This window comes from Zeus faber (assembly GCF_960531495.2).
Source record: "Zeus faber genome assembly, chromosome: 8".
In the NCBI taxonomy this organism is placed as follows: Eukaryota; Metazoa; Chordata; class Actinopteri; order Zeiformes; family Zeidae; genus Zeus; species Zeus faber.
Genome location: NC_137195.1, coordinates 16,324,527 through 16,337,727, shown reverse-complemented (window position 1 = coordinate 16,337,727; position 13,201 = coordinate 16,324,527). Strand labels below are relative to the sequence as shown.

Here is a 13,201-nt window from a genome sequence, read left to right as displayed (position 1 = left end):
GTAGGTGAAGCGGGAGAATAAGAGAGGAAGGGCGAGGGGGAGAGAGAGAGAGGAGTGAAAGAGGACAGGACGGAAAGGCTCCAGCTGGTTCCTCTCATAATGAGGGCCCCTGCTCCTGACGTGTCTGTGTGTGTGTGTGTGTGTGTGTGTGTGTGTGTGTGTGTGTGTGTGTGTGTGTGTGTGTGTGTGTGTGTGTGTGTGTGTGTGTGTGTGTGTGTGTGTGTGTGTGTGTGTGTGTGTGTGTGTGTGTGAGAGAAAGTCAGAGACAGAGAGAGGGAGAAAGAAAGGGAAGTGGAAGTAGAGACAAAAGATAAAGGGAGTAGAGACAGACACTGGAGGGTATGAGAGTTGATTCCAAATGAAGATTTTAGCAGCTGTGGAGTCGGACGGAGTCACCACCACTCACCTAGGCCTGAGCCTGGGTGGTGCTGCTCATAAATAATATAGATATTGTGTGTGTGTGTGTGTGTGTGTGTGTGTGTGTGTGTGTGTGTGTGTGTGTGTGTGTGTGTGTGTGTGTGTGTGTGTGTGTGTGTGTGTGTGTGTGTGTGTGTGTGTGTGTGTGTGTGTGTGTGTCACTCACAGTCTTGCTGTCTCTCTCCCATCTGGCCCTGTCCCAAAAACCCCACACACACACTTCCTTTTTTCTTCGGCCAAATTGGATTATCTGCCCTGCGTCGCTTAAAGAGACCCCCGTGCTGCTGTCCCCCAAAACAACCTTCATGCCCCCCCTCTATCTATTTATCCATCTATCTATATGTCTATCTGTCTGTCTGTCTGTCTGTCGCATTGGACCATAATCATTCTTACATTTACACAGACACTGACAGACAAATTGACAAGTAACCTCATCTTATCTTTCTAAGTGTGAGGACACACACACACACACACACACACACACACACAGAAAAAACACAGAAGCCTGTTTTAGGCTGGGACTGGAAGAAGCCGTTCCATGTGTTTTGATCATTGCAACATGTGTCTTTGAAAACGTACAAATGAAGAATAGAGTGGGTGTGGGAACAAGGGGAAAATGATTGAGAAAGAGAATAAAGAGAGGAGTGGGAGAAGAAATCGAAATGGAGCGGGGGGGGTTATGGGAGGACAGATAGTTGTGTTGTGCACTCCTGATCCCTGACGGGGGTCACACTTCCCCACGATGACTCGTTTGACTTAATGCAGTGTGCGCGCGTGTGTGTGTGTGTGTGTGTGTGTGTGTGTGTGTGTGTGTGTGTGTGTGTGTGTGTGTGTGTGTGTGTGTGTGTGTGTGTGTTTATGTATGTGTTTATTTTTCCCATGCACTACTTAACGGAGCTCCGAGCACTTAAAAGCACAACTCTCTGTTTACTCACACATTCCTGGACGTTTGCGTTACTGGCAAGATGTTTGTCTTTGCCTTAAAAAGAGCTGAGAGAGTTTTTGGGGGGTTTTTTTTGATCATTTTTGAACCATCCCCGTCCTTGTTTCCTTTTTTGTACAAGTTTTATCACATACTATCGATTCACTTGTTAGGCAGTGGAAAAAAAACATTTTTTTAATGTCAAGAAAGAGAGAGAAGAGGGAAAGTGGAAAGAATAGAACCGACCTTGCAGTGATGTGTGGTTGTGCAGAGAGAGAGAGAGAGAGAGAGAGAGAGAGAGAGAGAGAGAGAGAGAGGTCGACACCAGATTCACCTCCGACCTAACTGTGGTTTGTTGTGCCCCTGGTGGATTGTCTTACACACACGGCATGGTTAAGACACACCAACACACACACACACACACACACTGTATTTTTCTCTTTCTCGCAGTACAGTGAGAACGGCACTTCAGCCCCACTCATTTCTCTCTCTCTCTCTCTCTCCCTCTCTTTCTCTCAAGACGTGTGCACAACATTCTTTCATCTTTCCCATCTCCCATTATAAGAACAAGCCCGGCAGATGGCGGTGGGTATTCCCACCACTCTGTCAGAATTATTTCATCTCAATCAAAAACTGAGATTTTTAGTTTTTCTTTTTTTCTTTCTCCAAGATCAACAATATAACTAATGCATCCGGCGGTCTGGCTCATGTGTATTAAATGTTTGGGGGTTTTAATCATCCTCTCAGCTCCCCTCTTTTGCGTTGTCACCGTAGACACATACACACACACACACACACATACTGGTACAAGCCTCCCTGTGTAGACTCCTCCACGACAGCACTTTGGCTTACTGTAAACATGGCTCTGTGCCCGCAGCCTATACCCCCCCCCCTGGTATATCAGCTCATTTTGTCTTAGTGTTACTGGTAAACATTGTATTTCATGTAAACCTACCAAAAAAATGTTGCACTCACAGGATGCTCAAGTTACATGGAGTCAAGATTTAAGGGCTCCCTGTATTGATTTGACTGCGCGATGTTCCACTGTTCAATTGGTGGATTAATAATTGATGCCATGTAAATAGCGCCGTAGTGCAAATAGAAGGGAGCAGTAAATTGAAGTAAGTTTTTTGTCGCAGTATTAGATTTTGCATTCATTCCGTACGTACGTCGTCAGAATCTGAGCTGTGAAAGTCAGCACTTTGCATCACCGCCCGATACGGATTAATCACTCTGTACACGGCGGAGCCGGTGCATTAGCAGAAATGAAGCTATCTAAATTCTGCTGTCACTCTGCTTTTCCTCTCGCTCTCTCGCTCTCTCTCTCTCTTTCTCTCTCCCGCCTCCTTCCTCCCCTCTTTCCTCGACACTGCAAACTGTCCCGTTGCAATCGGCCTCTTCTGTGAAATGTAGGGGGAAAACAGAGAGGGAGAGGGTTGGAGAGCTATCGTGCTTTTCTATCCCCAATGGAGCCTTTTTGTGGGCGTCTTACCCCAGTTGCGGGCTCTTCGTCCATCGATATCCAGGACACCGCGTGCGTCCCACCCGGTGAACGAACTAGCAGCGGTGCTCTGAGCCAGGGGTGTCGCTCAGGGCCTTGCAGCATCTTTTACCCCTTTTTATTGGGGATCCGCGTGACGCGTTATGGTCTTGTGTGATTCTAACAAAGTTTGCGTCGGAATCCATAAAAAAAATAAAATAAAAAAAAAATCCCAGTCTGATTTTTTTTGTTTTTGTTCTCATTTCCTTCTGGTTGGCTTCCTCTGAGTGATGAGCGTTTACGTGGCCTCGGGCATCACAGGAAGGTGTGCTGCAGCCGTGATTAAGGCCCTGAGAGGAGGCTCTGAGAGCTCTGTTTGAGCCATCGGAAGTCCCCGGGGGCTTTATACAAACACACGCTCCTCCATTTAATAACAGGAGCCGCGGACATCGCTATCAGCAGCGATGGGGGGAAGGCTTTGCACTGGCGTTTTCCATCCGCACCGTGCGTGCATGTGCATGTGTATGTGAATGTGCACGTGCGTGCGTGTGGAGCGGATTGTGTAACAAGATCCTTCCGTGTCTGAAGGTCATGGCGTTTGAATCCTCGTTGTCTACTGCCGTTGCACAATGGTGTCTGCTCTTCCAGATCCACCGACAGTGCTGTTCCCATTGGTGGGAAAAGTACTTTGTTGCTGTACTTCAGTGCATTTTCAAGTATCTGTTCTTAAGTACTGTACATTCAGTTTCAGAGACTTTTTACAGAGAATTCTGAAAGTGCAAGGTGATCCAGTGTAATGTGTTCCGCAACTCCCACTTTTATGACCGCGAGCGCTTTTCAAGCTGTGCGACGCTTTTCTGGCGTCGTGTAAACCGCACGACACCGCCAGCGAATTGTTCTCACAAGTTGCCACGAAACCATAAAGTTCAAACTCAAAATTGAAAATGAAAAGAGAAAGATCAAGGGATTAGCCCTGAGAGTTTTTGAGTGTTCGGCCAAAGTTCCCCACTAATCTCCCTCTCCTGTGCTGTCCAGCTGTCTCTGCCTGCGCTGTCCCTGTTCAGCGTCACCCCAAAAGTCGTTCCACGTGCTTTCCCTCTCGTGGATAAACTGCTTTATGTCCCGCTCTGGTCCCAAGTTGAGACGAAATCCTCCTTGTAAACCCTTACAGCCGCGGTCTCACTTGTGCTGCAGTCTCACAACCTTCTTTCTTCCCCCCTTTCTTTCTTTCTTTCTTTCTTTCTTTCTTTCTTTCTTTCTTTCTTTCTTTCTCCCTCCACAGTTGTCAGTGGGACGGTGATTGTGAAGGTGACCTCCGTCATGGAGGTGCTGAAGGGGGAGTCGGCCAGTCTGCCCTGCACCTTCACCGTGACCCCGCCCTTCGCCAACACCGTCGTTGAGTGGTCCATCATAAGCCAGGTACTGCAGAGCAGTTAAACCACTGAGATAAAACAACTGGATCTAAAAAATGAACAGAATATGCAACATGATAAGTTAAAAGGCTAAAGCAGTTATAAGGGACTGAATATTTGTGTGGTTGCTAGGAGCGAAGGTATAAAGACAGACAGATAGACAGACAGATAGACAGACAGATAGACAGACAGATAGATAGATAGATAGATAGATAGATAGATAGATAGATAGATAGATAGATAGATAGATAGATAGATAGATAGACAGACAGATAGATAGATAGATAGATAGATAGATAGATAGATAGATAGACAGATAGACAGACAGATAGATAGATAGATAGATAGATAGATAGATAGATAGATAGACAGATAGACAGACAGATAGATAGATAGATAGATAGATAGATAGATAGATAGATAGATAGATAGATAGATAGATAGAGCAGCTCACGGAAAACAAAAGGAAATAATAATAAATTAATAGAATAAAATCTGCAATAAACCTAAAAATTAACAATAAACAATACAATGACATTTACAATAAACAACAATCATAACAATATAATAAACACAATATACAAGAAACAATAAAAAAAAACCAAAGAAACCCAAAAAGAAACAACAAACGTAATCCTAAATAAAACAAGAAAAAAATTGTCATTCTACAGTAAACCTCAAAATTAACAATAAGCTATAAAATGATTGTTATTCAGCAAAAAAAAAAGCAAAAAAAAAAAGCCTGAAAATAAACCAAAAGCATGACAGAATTGGCAATTCTATATACAATTAAACAAAAAAAAGGTTGTCACGGCCCGCCTCCAAACCTGACTTTCGTAAACTGTGGCACTCCTCCCCTCCTCCACCCTTCACTCAGGACGACCAGGAGTCCAGGAAGCGCGTGGCCTTCCGCTCGCAGGCGGGCGACTCCGAGGTGGACGAGGAAACCCACCTGCTGGGCCGGCTGAGCGTGGCCGAGGACTTCTCCCTCACCCTCTCCCCCGTGCACCCGTCCGACCAGCTCTCCTTCGTCTGCCAGGTCAACGGCGGCCCCGCCGGCACGGGCGAGGCCACCACCGCCCTCAAAGTCTTCTGTGAGTCTGACTTCCCACCTTGTGGGTCGCACCAGCTCCGTGCAGCTGTCGGCGTCCGTAGGCTACCGCTCCGGTTGTTGCCGCCGAAGGTTTGCGGCGCGTCTACATGTGAAGGTGGCGAGTTATCAAACGCCTTCACACTATGAACTGTTTTGAAGCATACTTCATGTATGTTTTGAATTTAGTTTTACAAATATTAGGCCTTGAAAGCCATTAAAAAGTCGACATGAATTTCAACACAAATATTTAAACTCATTCCATTTACCCATATATTTTTTCTTTCTCATTATCTTTATTTTATTGATTTATTTGTTTTGTTTCTTTACCCATAATCTATAATCTTTTATATATTTTCAAATATTCAAGAATTTGTCTGAAAATAAGTCATACATTGTGTTAAATAAAAGGGATTCAAGAGTGTCTGATACCTCCAGACACCCTGATTATGAAATATTATTTACATTGATTATATTGATTTTTATTTGCTATCTAATAGGACAGATAATTCCAATATTTCCTACATCTAAGCTGAGATAAGACGTTATTCAAATTCAGATGGTGCAGCCGCAGACGTTGACAGAACTGTGCAAGAAAAAGGGATGAAATAATTATCTGTCAGTAGAAAAACACACGTTGTGTAATTTTAACGGTGTGCTGTGCCCGCCCTGTTTTAAATACGTGTCTCATAGCTCGAGGGTTACCAAGTATCTTAAATAATTCCTCAGAGGTCAATTAAGTGCCGTCTAATCACACTTGACACAATTGATGAATAGTTCAGTTTCCCCTGTCATGTCCAATAGATCTCACCTTAATGACCGTCCTGATTCATCGCCACGGTGATGAGGACTGACCCTCGCGGTGCCCTTGCTCCTCCCACAGAGAGCAAGAACCACGGACATCAATCACACTTGCTGCATTTACCTAACGGGTGAAAATGAATGCAAGTCGATGGCCTTTCGGATTGGACAAATAAATCACTCTTAAAAGTTAACGAGTAAAGTGAAACATTTTTATCCAAGTGTAGCTGGGCCTCGACAAATATCGCAAAGGCATTTTTTATAATGTGTGTACTCCAAAGACAGTGCGGATGAAATAAGTCCCTTTATTGGAAAAAAATTAAATAAGGAAAATAATTATCCGTTAAGTAATGGAAAATGAGCAGCCAGCCGGTCATGATCGCAAAATAACCCCAGACAGGGTGATCATGACACGATCACCCTGAAGGGGGTTATTTTGTGATAACATCACACTGGCTGCTCAACTTCTTCCTACATGTGAATCTATTTCCTGTTGGTGAAATGTGAAATAATGGACGTTTCCGCACTGTTCTCTTCAAGTCTTCCATCGTAGTATATGTCGGGTCATACAATGGCACCACTACCAAGTGTTCATTAGTATTAGTTGGCCCCCGTGACAACCGTCGTTACTAACAGAGATAACGGACCGCTGATTGCGGCTATTGACCAATCAGAATAGAGTATTCCACAGAGCCGTGTAATAATCTTGAATGAGACGGTACCTGAATAGAGTGCTGTTGCACCAGGGGATTGAGACGTCGCGGTTGTAGCCTGACTCCTGGCGTCTGGGGGCTGCTCGCGTAAAAAAAAAAAGACAGATTGAAAAAATAGTAGGGGTTGTTGATGGAGATGAAGCGGAGTCACATTATCCCGAATTTAACTGAGCAGGCAGGTGGGAATAGAATAGAATCATGAGAGAGAGAGAGAGAGGGGAAAAGGTGAGGGGGGCAAAAAAGAAAAGTTGTTCGTTGAAGGGCGAGGAAGGTGCTGAGATGTGTTAAGCTTTATGGGTCCCCGCCGTGCAGTGAAGAACAAGCAGCGTCCGTCCTCCTGCTTTACAGGCACGGAGGGACTACGATCACGGCGCCGACGTGAGCGACGACAAACAAATAAATCTGAAACGCTCATCAGATGGAGCAGAAACGCAGGAATAAATGAAGGAAACAAAGAGAGAGAGGGAGAGAGAGACCCAGGCAACGTTCTTTTTATAATCAGCTGACAGCTGCTGCGAGCGACAGTTTGACCTTGCATGTGGACTAGCGAGCAAAGGGAGGAGAAGAGAGTGTGTGTGTGTGTGTGTGTGTGTGTGTGTGTGTGTGTGTGTGTGTGTGTGTGTGTGCGCGCGTGCGTGCGTGCGTGCGTGCGTGCGTGCGTGCGTGCGTGCGTGCGTGCGTGCGTGCGTGCGTGTGTGTGTTGAAAGGGAAACAGATAGGAGTGTTTTCCTCGTATTCTGACCCTTATCAGCCTCCTCCTAATTAACAAGGAACTGGAATAGAGTGTCAACTGTGTGTTCCCAGGGTCCTGTGTTCCCTGTTAATGCTGCATATATAAAAAAAAAATACACATAAAACACATGATTCTTGATTCTAATTCAGTGGCTCTCGACTTTCAAAAGGTTGAAAGTCATTATTGTAATTCATTGTTCGAAAGTGTAAAAACCTTTGTTCAAAAAACTTCCTGAATAGATGTTAAGTCTTTTTCATTGTAATCTATGACACAAACGTGTTTGGATGAGAGAGCAGCTTGTCCATAATGAACATTTAAGACATCGAACAGGTACTATCAGATTATCAATTTATTTATTTTTTTTATGGTGAGGCGACATAGGATTGATGGAGCTTGGGGCTGTTGGAAAGAAAAGGAGTGGAATAGAGTGCGTGAGGTTCCCAAGGTAACCCATATTTAAGTTATGAATAAAAAATAATCTTCTTTTTTTTTTTTTGTCCCTTTGTTCTTTCCTACGTTCCCGTCCCCCTCAGTCGCCCCCGAGAAGCCGGAGCTCACCAGGCCGTCCAGCCAGGCCATCTCTGTGGGGGAGACCACCAGCTCTGAGGTGAGGTCAGGGTGTCTGACCCTCACACGCTACATTTCAGTGATGTCAAACTTTCTTTCCTTTTCTAACATATATAATGTGTGTGTGTGTGTGTGTGTGTGTGTGTGTGTGTGTGTGTGTGTGTGTGTGTGTGTGTGTGTGTGCGTGTGCGTGTGCGTGTGTGTCAGATCGGTACCTGTGAGACCAAGAACGGACACCCCCAGCCCAGGATCATCTGGTTCAAAGACGACCAACCCCTTCCGGAGATCAAGGACCGGAAGGAAGGTAAGTGTTTGGGAGCCAATCGGGGATGGGGGGGATGAATCCACATTTATAAAAGTTTGTTCAAGTTTTTAATTCTTATACTTTCCCCGTGTGCGGTGAATAGTAAGACATAGTAAGTAAGACACATAACAGACGGAATAAAGAGGAAATATAAAAGAGGTTGTCCGAAATGTTATTCCTAATTTGAAGGGAGTATTCTTTTAGGAGGTGGTAAATATATCAACCTTATTTGGCCCTTTTAAATGTTAAATATTTTTTTTGTTGGTGCGAAAATAAAAATAATAGGTGCAAACACACAGAGAGCTCACAGCAAAATGTTTTATGTTCCTTTTTTGTTGTTCGTGCCCCTGTCATTGTACAAGCTTATTACGTTGATAGTACGTGCCTGCCTTTATCTATCTTTTGCAATTGAACGGTGTAGCATAAAAACTCAGGTGGACCGTTTGCCATGAGCCCAACTGAGGAAATGCACCTAATTCACATTTGTAATATTGTCTTGCAATTCCACCGAAACGTGGATGCCGACATGTGATTGTGGAATCTCGTCGTTTAACAAAATAGGTGATGGTGTAATAGCAAATGAGTGTGTTTCAGGTGAAGCTGGGTCCATTTTTTTAAAATTCGCCCTTGAAAACGGGTCCGACAAAGTGGATCGTTTACTTTTAAGGAGATTAGTCTGCCCCCCACCCCCCACCTCCCCACACCTCCACCCCACCCTAAACCATATTTTATAGCAGCAGCATAACTCGAAAGGAGCTGGACCCGCAACATGAGGAAATAAGGCTCATGCACCGTCAGCCAATCAATCGATTGATGGCTCATCCAATTAGTAAATGAATAGGATCTGCTTTGGCTTGACTGAGACCCTTCCTCCTTCCCATTTGTCTTCCTCCCTTCCCTCCGCCCGTCCATCCGTCCATCACAGTCACCTACATGGTTCCGTCCGTGGTGAAGGAGGCCTCGGGCCTGTTCACCATCAAGAGCACCCTGTACATGCAGCCCAGCAAGGCGGACAAGGACGCTCTGTTCACCTGCACGGTGGAGTACAGCATGCCGGGCGACCAGATCAAGAAGAAGACGTCCAACACCATCACCATCAACCTCAACTGTGAGTCTGCCCGTCTGTCCCTCCGTCCGTCCTTGTCTGTCTGCTCCGCCTAAAATAACCGCTCCCGTGTCCTTTCAGATCCCTCGGAGACGGCCACCTTCTCGCTCATCAACACCGAGGCGGTCAAGGAGGGCGACGCGGTCTCCATGATATGCGAGACGGATGGAAACCCTCAGCCCGAGTTCGAATTCACCAAAGACGTACGTCTTAAGTATTTAAAAACTGGAAAATACCTTTGAGAAGAACAAACTCTGTTGGGTTTCCCCAATGCCATCGCTGGGGACCTTTGAAACCTCGAAAAGGAGACTTTTGAAAGGGACCCTGTGATATTCAGGGTGGAGAGAGTTCTGACAAGAACTCGGGCCGTGAAGGGTGGTGTGATATGAATGATATTGATGAGGAGGCGGATCTTCATTTGTAGCCGTGTGGTTTAGCTTCTTGTTTTCTGCTTTCTGCCCCGCCGCTTGCATCGCTCTTGCTCGTCCAGGGGAACAGCATCGTGGGTCAGGGCGGTCTCCTGAGCCTCAAGTCCGTCAAGCGCTCAGACGCCGGTGTGTATCTATGCCAGGCCACGGACTTTGACAACATGGACGCTGACCTGCAAGGGGAGATCACCCTCACTGTCGGCTGTGAGTGGAACATTTTATTACATATTATTATTATTATTATTATAGCAATGCATGTAATAATTCATATACATATACATAACGTTTTGCAGAAGCCTACCATTATATATGAACAGGACATATTGAGCACAGGGACACACACATACTAAGAAAGTCAAACAAAATTAACTACAAATGATACCAAACTTCCCTCCCACCCTTTGTCACGTCATGGTTTTTGTCCGTAAGTCATTGAAATAGAAGGATCAGCGTGGAATGGGGCGGTTCCAGTGGAATCCATTTAGCTTAGCGATATCAATTTGATTTTGCACTGTTGATCTGATTCTTTGATGTTATCCCGGCCGCACTCCGGAATCTGATTCTATTGTGCACGTTTATGGGATTTAACGCAAAAAATAGCATGAAATGGAATCTTGATGGATTCGCCCCGTGCTAAGTGCATTAGGTCCACATCAACACACACACACACACACACACACACACACACACACACACACACACACACACACACACAAGCACACACACACACAAGCACAAGGTAAATGGGCATCTTTTCTATCAGGTTCTTCCAAAATAAAACCTTATTGTCTACACATTTCTGGGAATCAAAACGCATTTCTCCTTAGACGCAAACAAACTCTTTTTGCCCCTTAAGTCCCAAGCGAAAAGGAAATGTATAAAAAAATATAGAAAGTCTGGTTTCTGGAATTTATATTCATCTGCTATCTCTCATTTGAGTTTATTCTGAAAAAAAAAAATGAAGAAATGAATTATGACTGACTGACAATTATGTTTTGACAACAATTCACGATCTATATGAACGGCTCTGTGTCACCCTGCAAATATCTGCATCCAAGGCCTCCTTTCTCCCTCGCTCCCTCTCCTCCTTTCGCTTTCTCTCAGACATCGACCCGATGAGCGTCACCCCGGCCGGCCCTCTGAGCGCCAAGCTGGGCGACACCGTGGAGATACAGTGCAAGACCAAGGCCTCCGCCGCGCAGACCGTGCAGTGGAAGAAGGTACCCGCCATTGTCTCTTTTATACCCCTATTCAACTCTTAGTTGGATAATTATTTGTTTCGTGCCGCAGTTCTTGAACCCCCCAGTAGAACTTCTACAAAATGGGTTAGGGTAAGGGTTAGGGTTAGGGTTAGGGTTTGATGTAATATGCGTGTTCAGCGGGGGTCTCTTCCCATGGAGCAGCGCCGACACGTGTCGCCCGTTTATCTGCTATTGTGTCTCCTGCCAGGGAGAAACAGTTTGTTTTCTCTCTCTCTCTCTCTCTCCCAGTGATAAATGTGTTTGTTTCGGAGAAGAGAAAACAAACCTGTTCCGATGAGAATTGCGAAAAGAATTTCGGTTCGTAAAAATGAGGCGGGTGGAGTTCACAGCTGTGAACTTCATCCACGTTGACAACATGAGAAAAAACAACAAAAAAACAAAAAAAAACATGGAACAGAAAATGTTCACACAGAGAACTAAAATAACTAATAGTTCCATTCTGTGTGTGTGTTTGTGTGTGTGTGTGTGTGTGTGTGTGTGGGTGCGTGCGTGCGTGCGTGCGTGCGTGCGTGCGTGCGTGCGTGCGTGCGTGCGTGCGTGCGTTCTCCCCCAGGACTCCAAGGTGCTCTCCCAAAACGGCGCGCTGTCCCTGCAGCAGGTCACGTATGAGAACGCTGGACAGTACATGTGCGTCGGTGCCGTGCCCTCGGTCCCCGGACTCACCGCTCAGGCCAGCGTCAACCTCACCGTCACAGGTATTTAAAAAACAACAACAATAAAAAATAAGAATAAAAAAACATGTGCACACACACACACACACCGCACACGCACACAGAAATTACGTGAGATTTTTGGATATTTGTGTGTTTAGTTTGCAAACACATGTTTGTTTTGTTTTTTTGTCAATTTCACAAAGTAAATGAATTTGTGTGTGTGTGTGTGTGTGTGTGTGTGTGTGTGTGTGTGTGTGTGTGTGTGTGTGTGTGTGTGTGTGTGTGTGTGTGTGTGTGTGTGTGAGTGTGTGTGTGTGTGTGTGTGTGTGTGTGTGTGTGTGTGTGTGTGTGTGTGTGTGTTTATGTGTTATGGATTAGACTAGATGGGGATCATTCACCCTCCCTCCCTCCGTCTCTTTCTCACGATGCCTCTCACTGCTTCCAGGAAAGCCGATGATAGAGGCTCCGGTGCACGGGACGGTGTCCCAGGAGGGAGCCATGGTGACCCTGAAGTGCTCGGCCCGCGGTCACCCGGCCCCCCAGTTTACCTGGAAGCCCTCTGGAAAGGAGGTACCAGCCAAAATAATCCCTTAAACTATTCCTGGTAAAGATCTTGACCAGGGGTTCCCAACCTTTTTTTTATTTTTAGGAAATCTTTCTTCTGAATTGGTTCTATTTCCAGGGTAGAGAGGGCATGCGATACGTTAGTCATGGATTTTGTTACACTTAATATTTGCACTGACACTGGATTTTTTTAACTAATATTAGAAACCCCCGAATGGGGGTCTGGCACACTGATGTAGATGTTATTTCAACAATTAATTTATCTGTTATAAGCTGGTAGTTAATTGTATTAGTTCTAATTGCAATACATATTAAAGCTGGTTTGACAAGACATAATAATAATAATAATAATAATAATAATAATAATAATAATAATAATAATAATAATAATGATGATGATGATGATGATGATGATTATAATAATAATTATTATTATTATGTTTGTTATTATTATTATTATTATTATCATCATCACTATCATTATTATTATTGTTTTTATTATATTGTTAATATTAATCTCAATATTATTTTCTTATTATTATTTCCTTATTATTTTTATATATTTTTATCAATCTTTTCCCCATTGGTTTGTGTGCCTGAGTTTGTAAAGTGCCTCGAAGAAAAAAGTGCTTTTGCGTTCATTTTACCCTCCAGACAGCTCTCGGTAGCAGGCGTGCTGATGCGCTCTGCTCCTCTCCCTGTCGCTCTCTCTCCTCCCAGTCGGTGTCGGTGGACGGCAACAAGGTGGTG

At 44.7% G+C, this 13,201-nt stretch overlaps 1 protein-coding gene across 1 annotated transcript in view; it reads left to right on the top strand.

The window, feature by feature from the left end:
- The window catches only part of bcam (basal cell adhesion molecule (Lutheran blood group)), a 49,962-nt gene that overhangs the window by 31,490 nt on the left and 5,271 nt on the right, over positions 1-13,201 (top strand). Inside the window, exons 2-12 of the mRNA XM_080004794.1 lie at positions 4,102-4,238; positions 5,109-5,325; positions 8,102-8,175; positions 8,343-8,439; positions 9,365-9,547; positions 9,626-9,747; positions 10,035-10,176; positions 11,077-11,192; positions 11,788-11,929; positions 12,333-12,457; positions 13,172-13,201. The exon at positions 13,172-13,201 is cut by the window's right edge and continues 112 nt beyond it. Of these exons, the coding sequence (XP_079860920.1) occupies positions 4,102-4,238; positions 5,109-5,325; positions 8,102-8,175; positions 8,343-8,439; positions 9,365-9,547; positions 9,626-9,747; positions 10,035-10,176; positions 11,077-11,192; positions 11,788-11,929; positions 12,333-12,457; positions 13,172-13,201 (1,385 nt within the window). The remainder of the gene's footprint in view (positions 1-4,101; positions 4,239-5,108; positions 5,326-8,101; positions 8,176-8,342; positions 8,440-9,364; positions 9,548-9,625; positions 9,748-10,034; positions 10,177-11,076; positions 11,193-11,787; positions 11,930-12,332; positions 12,458-13,171) is intronic.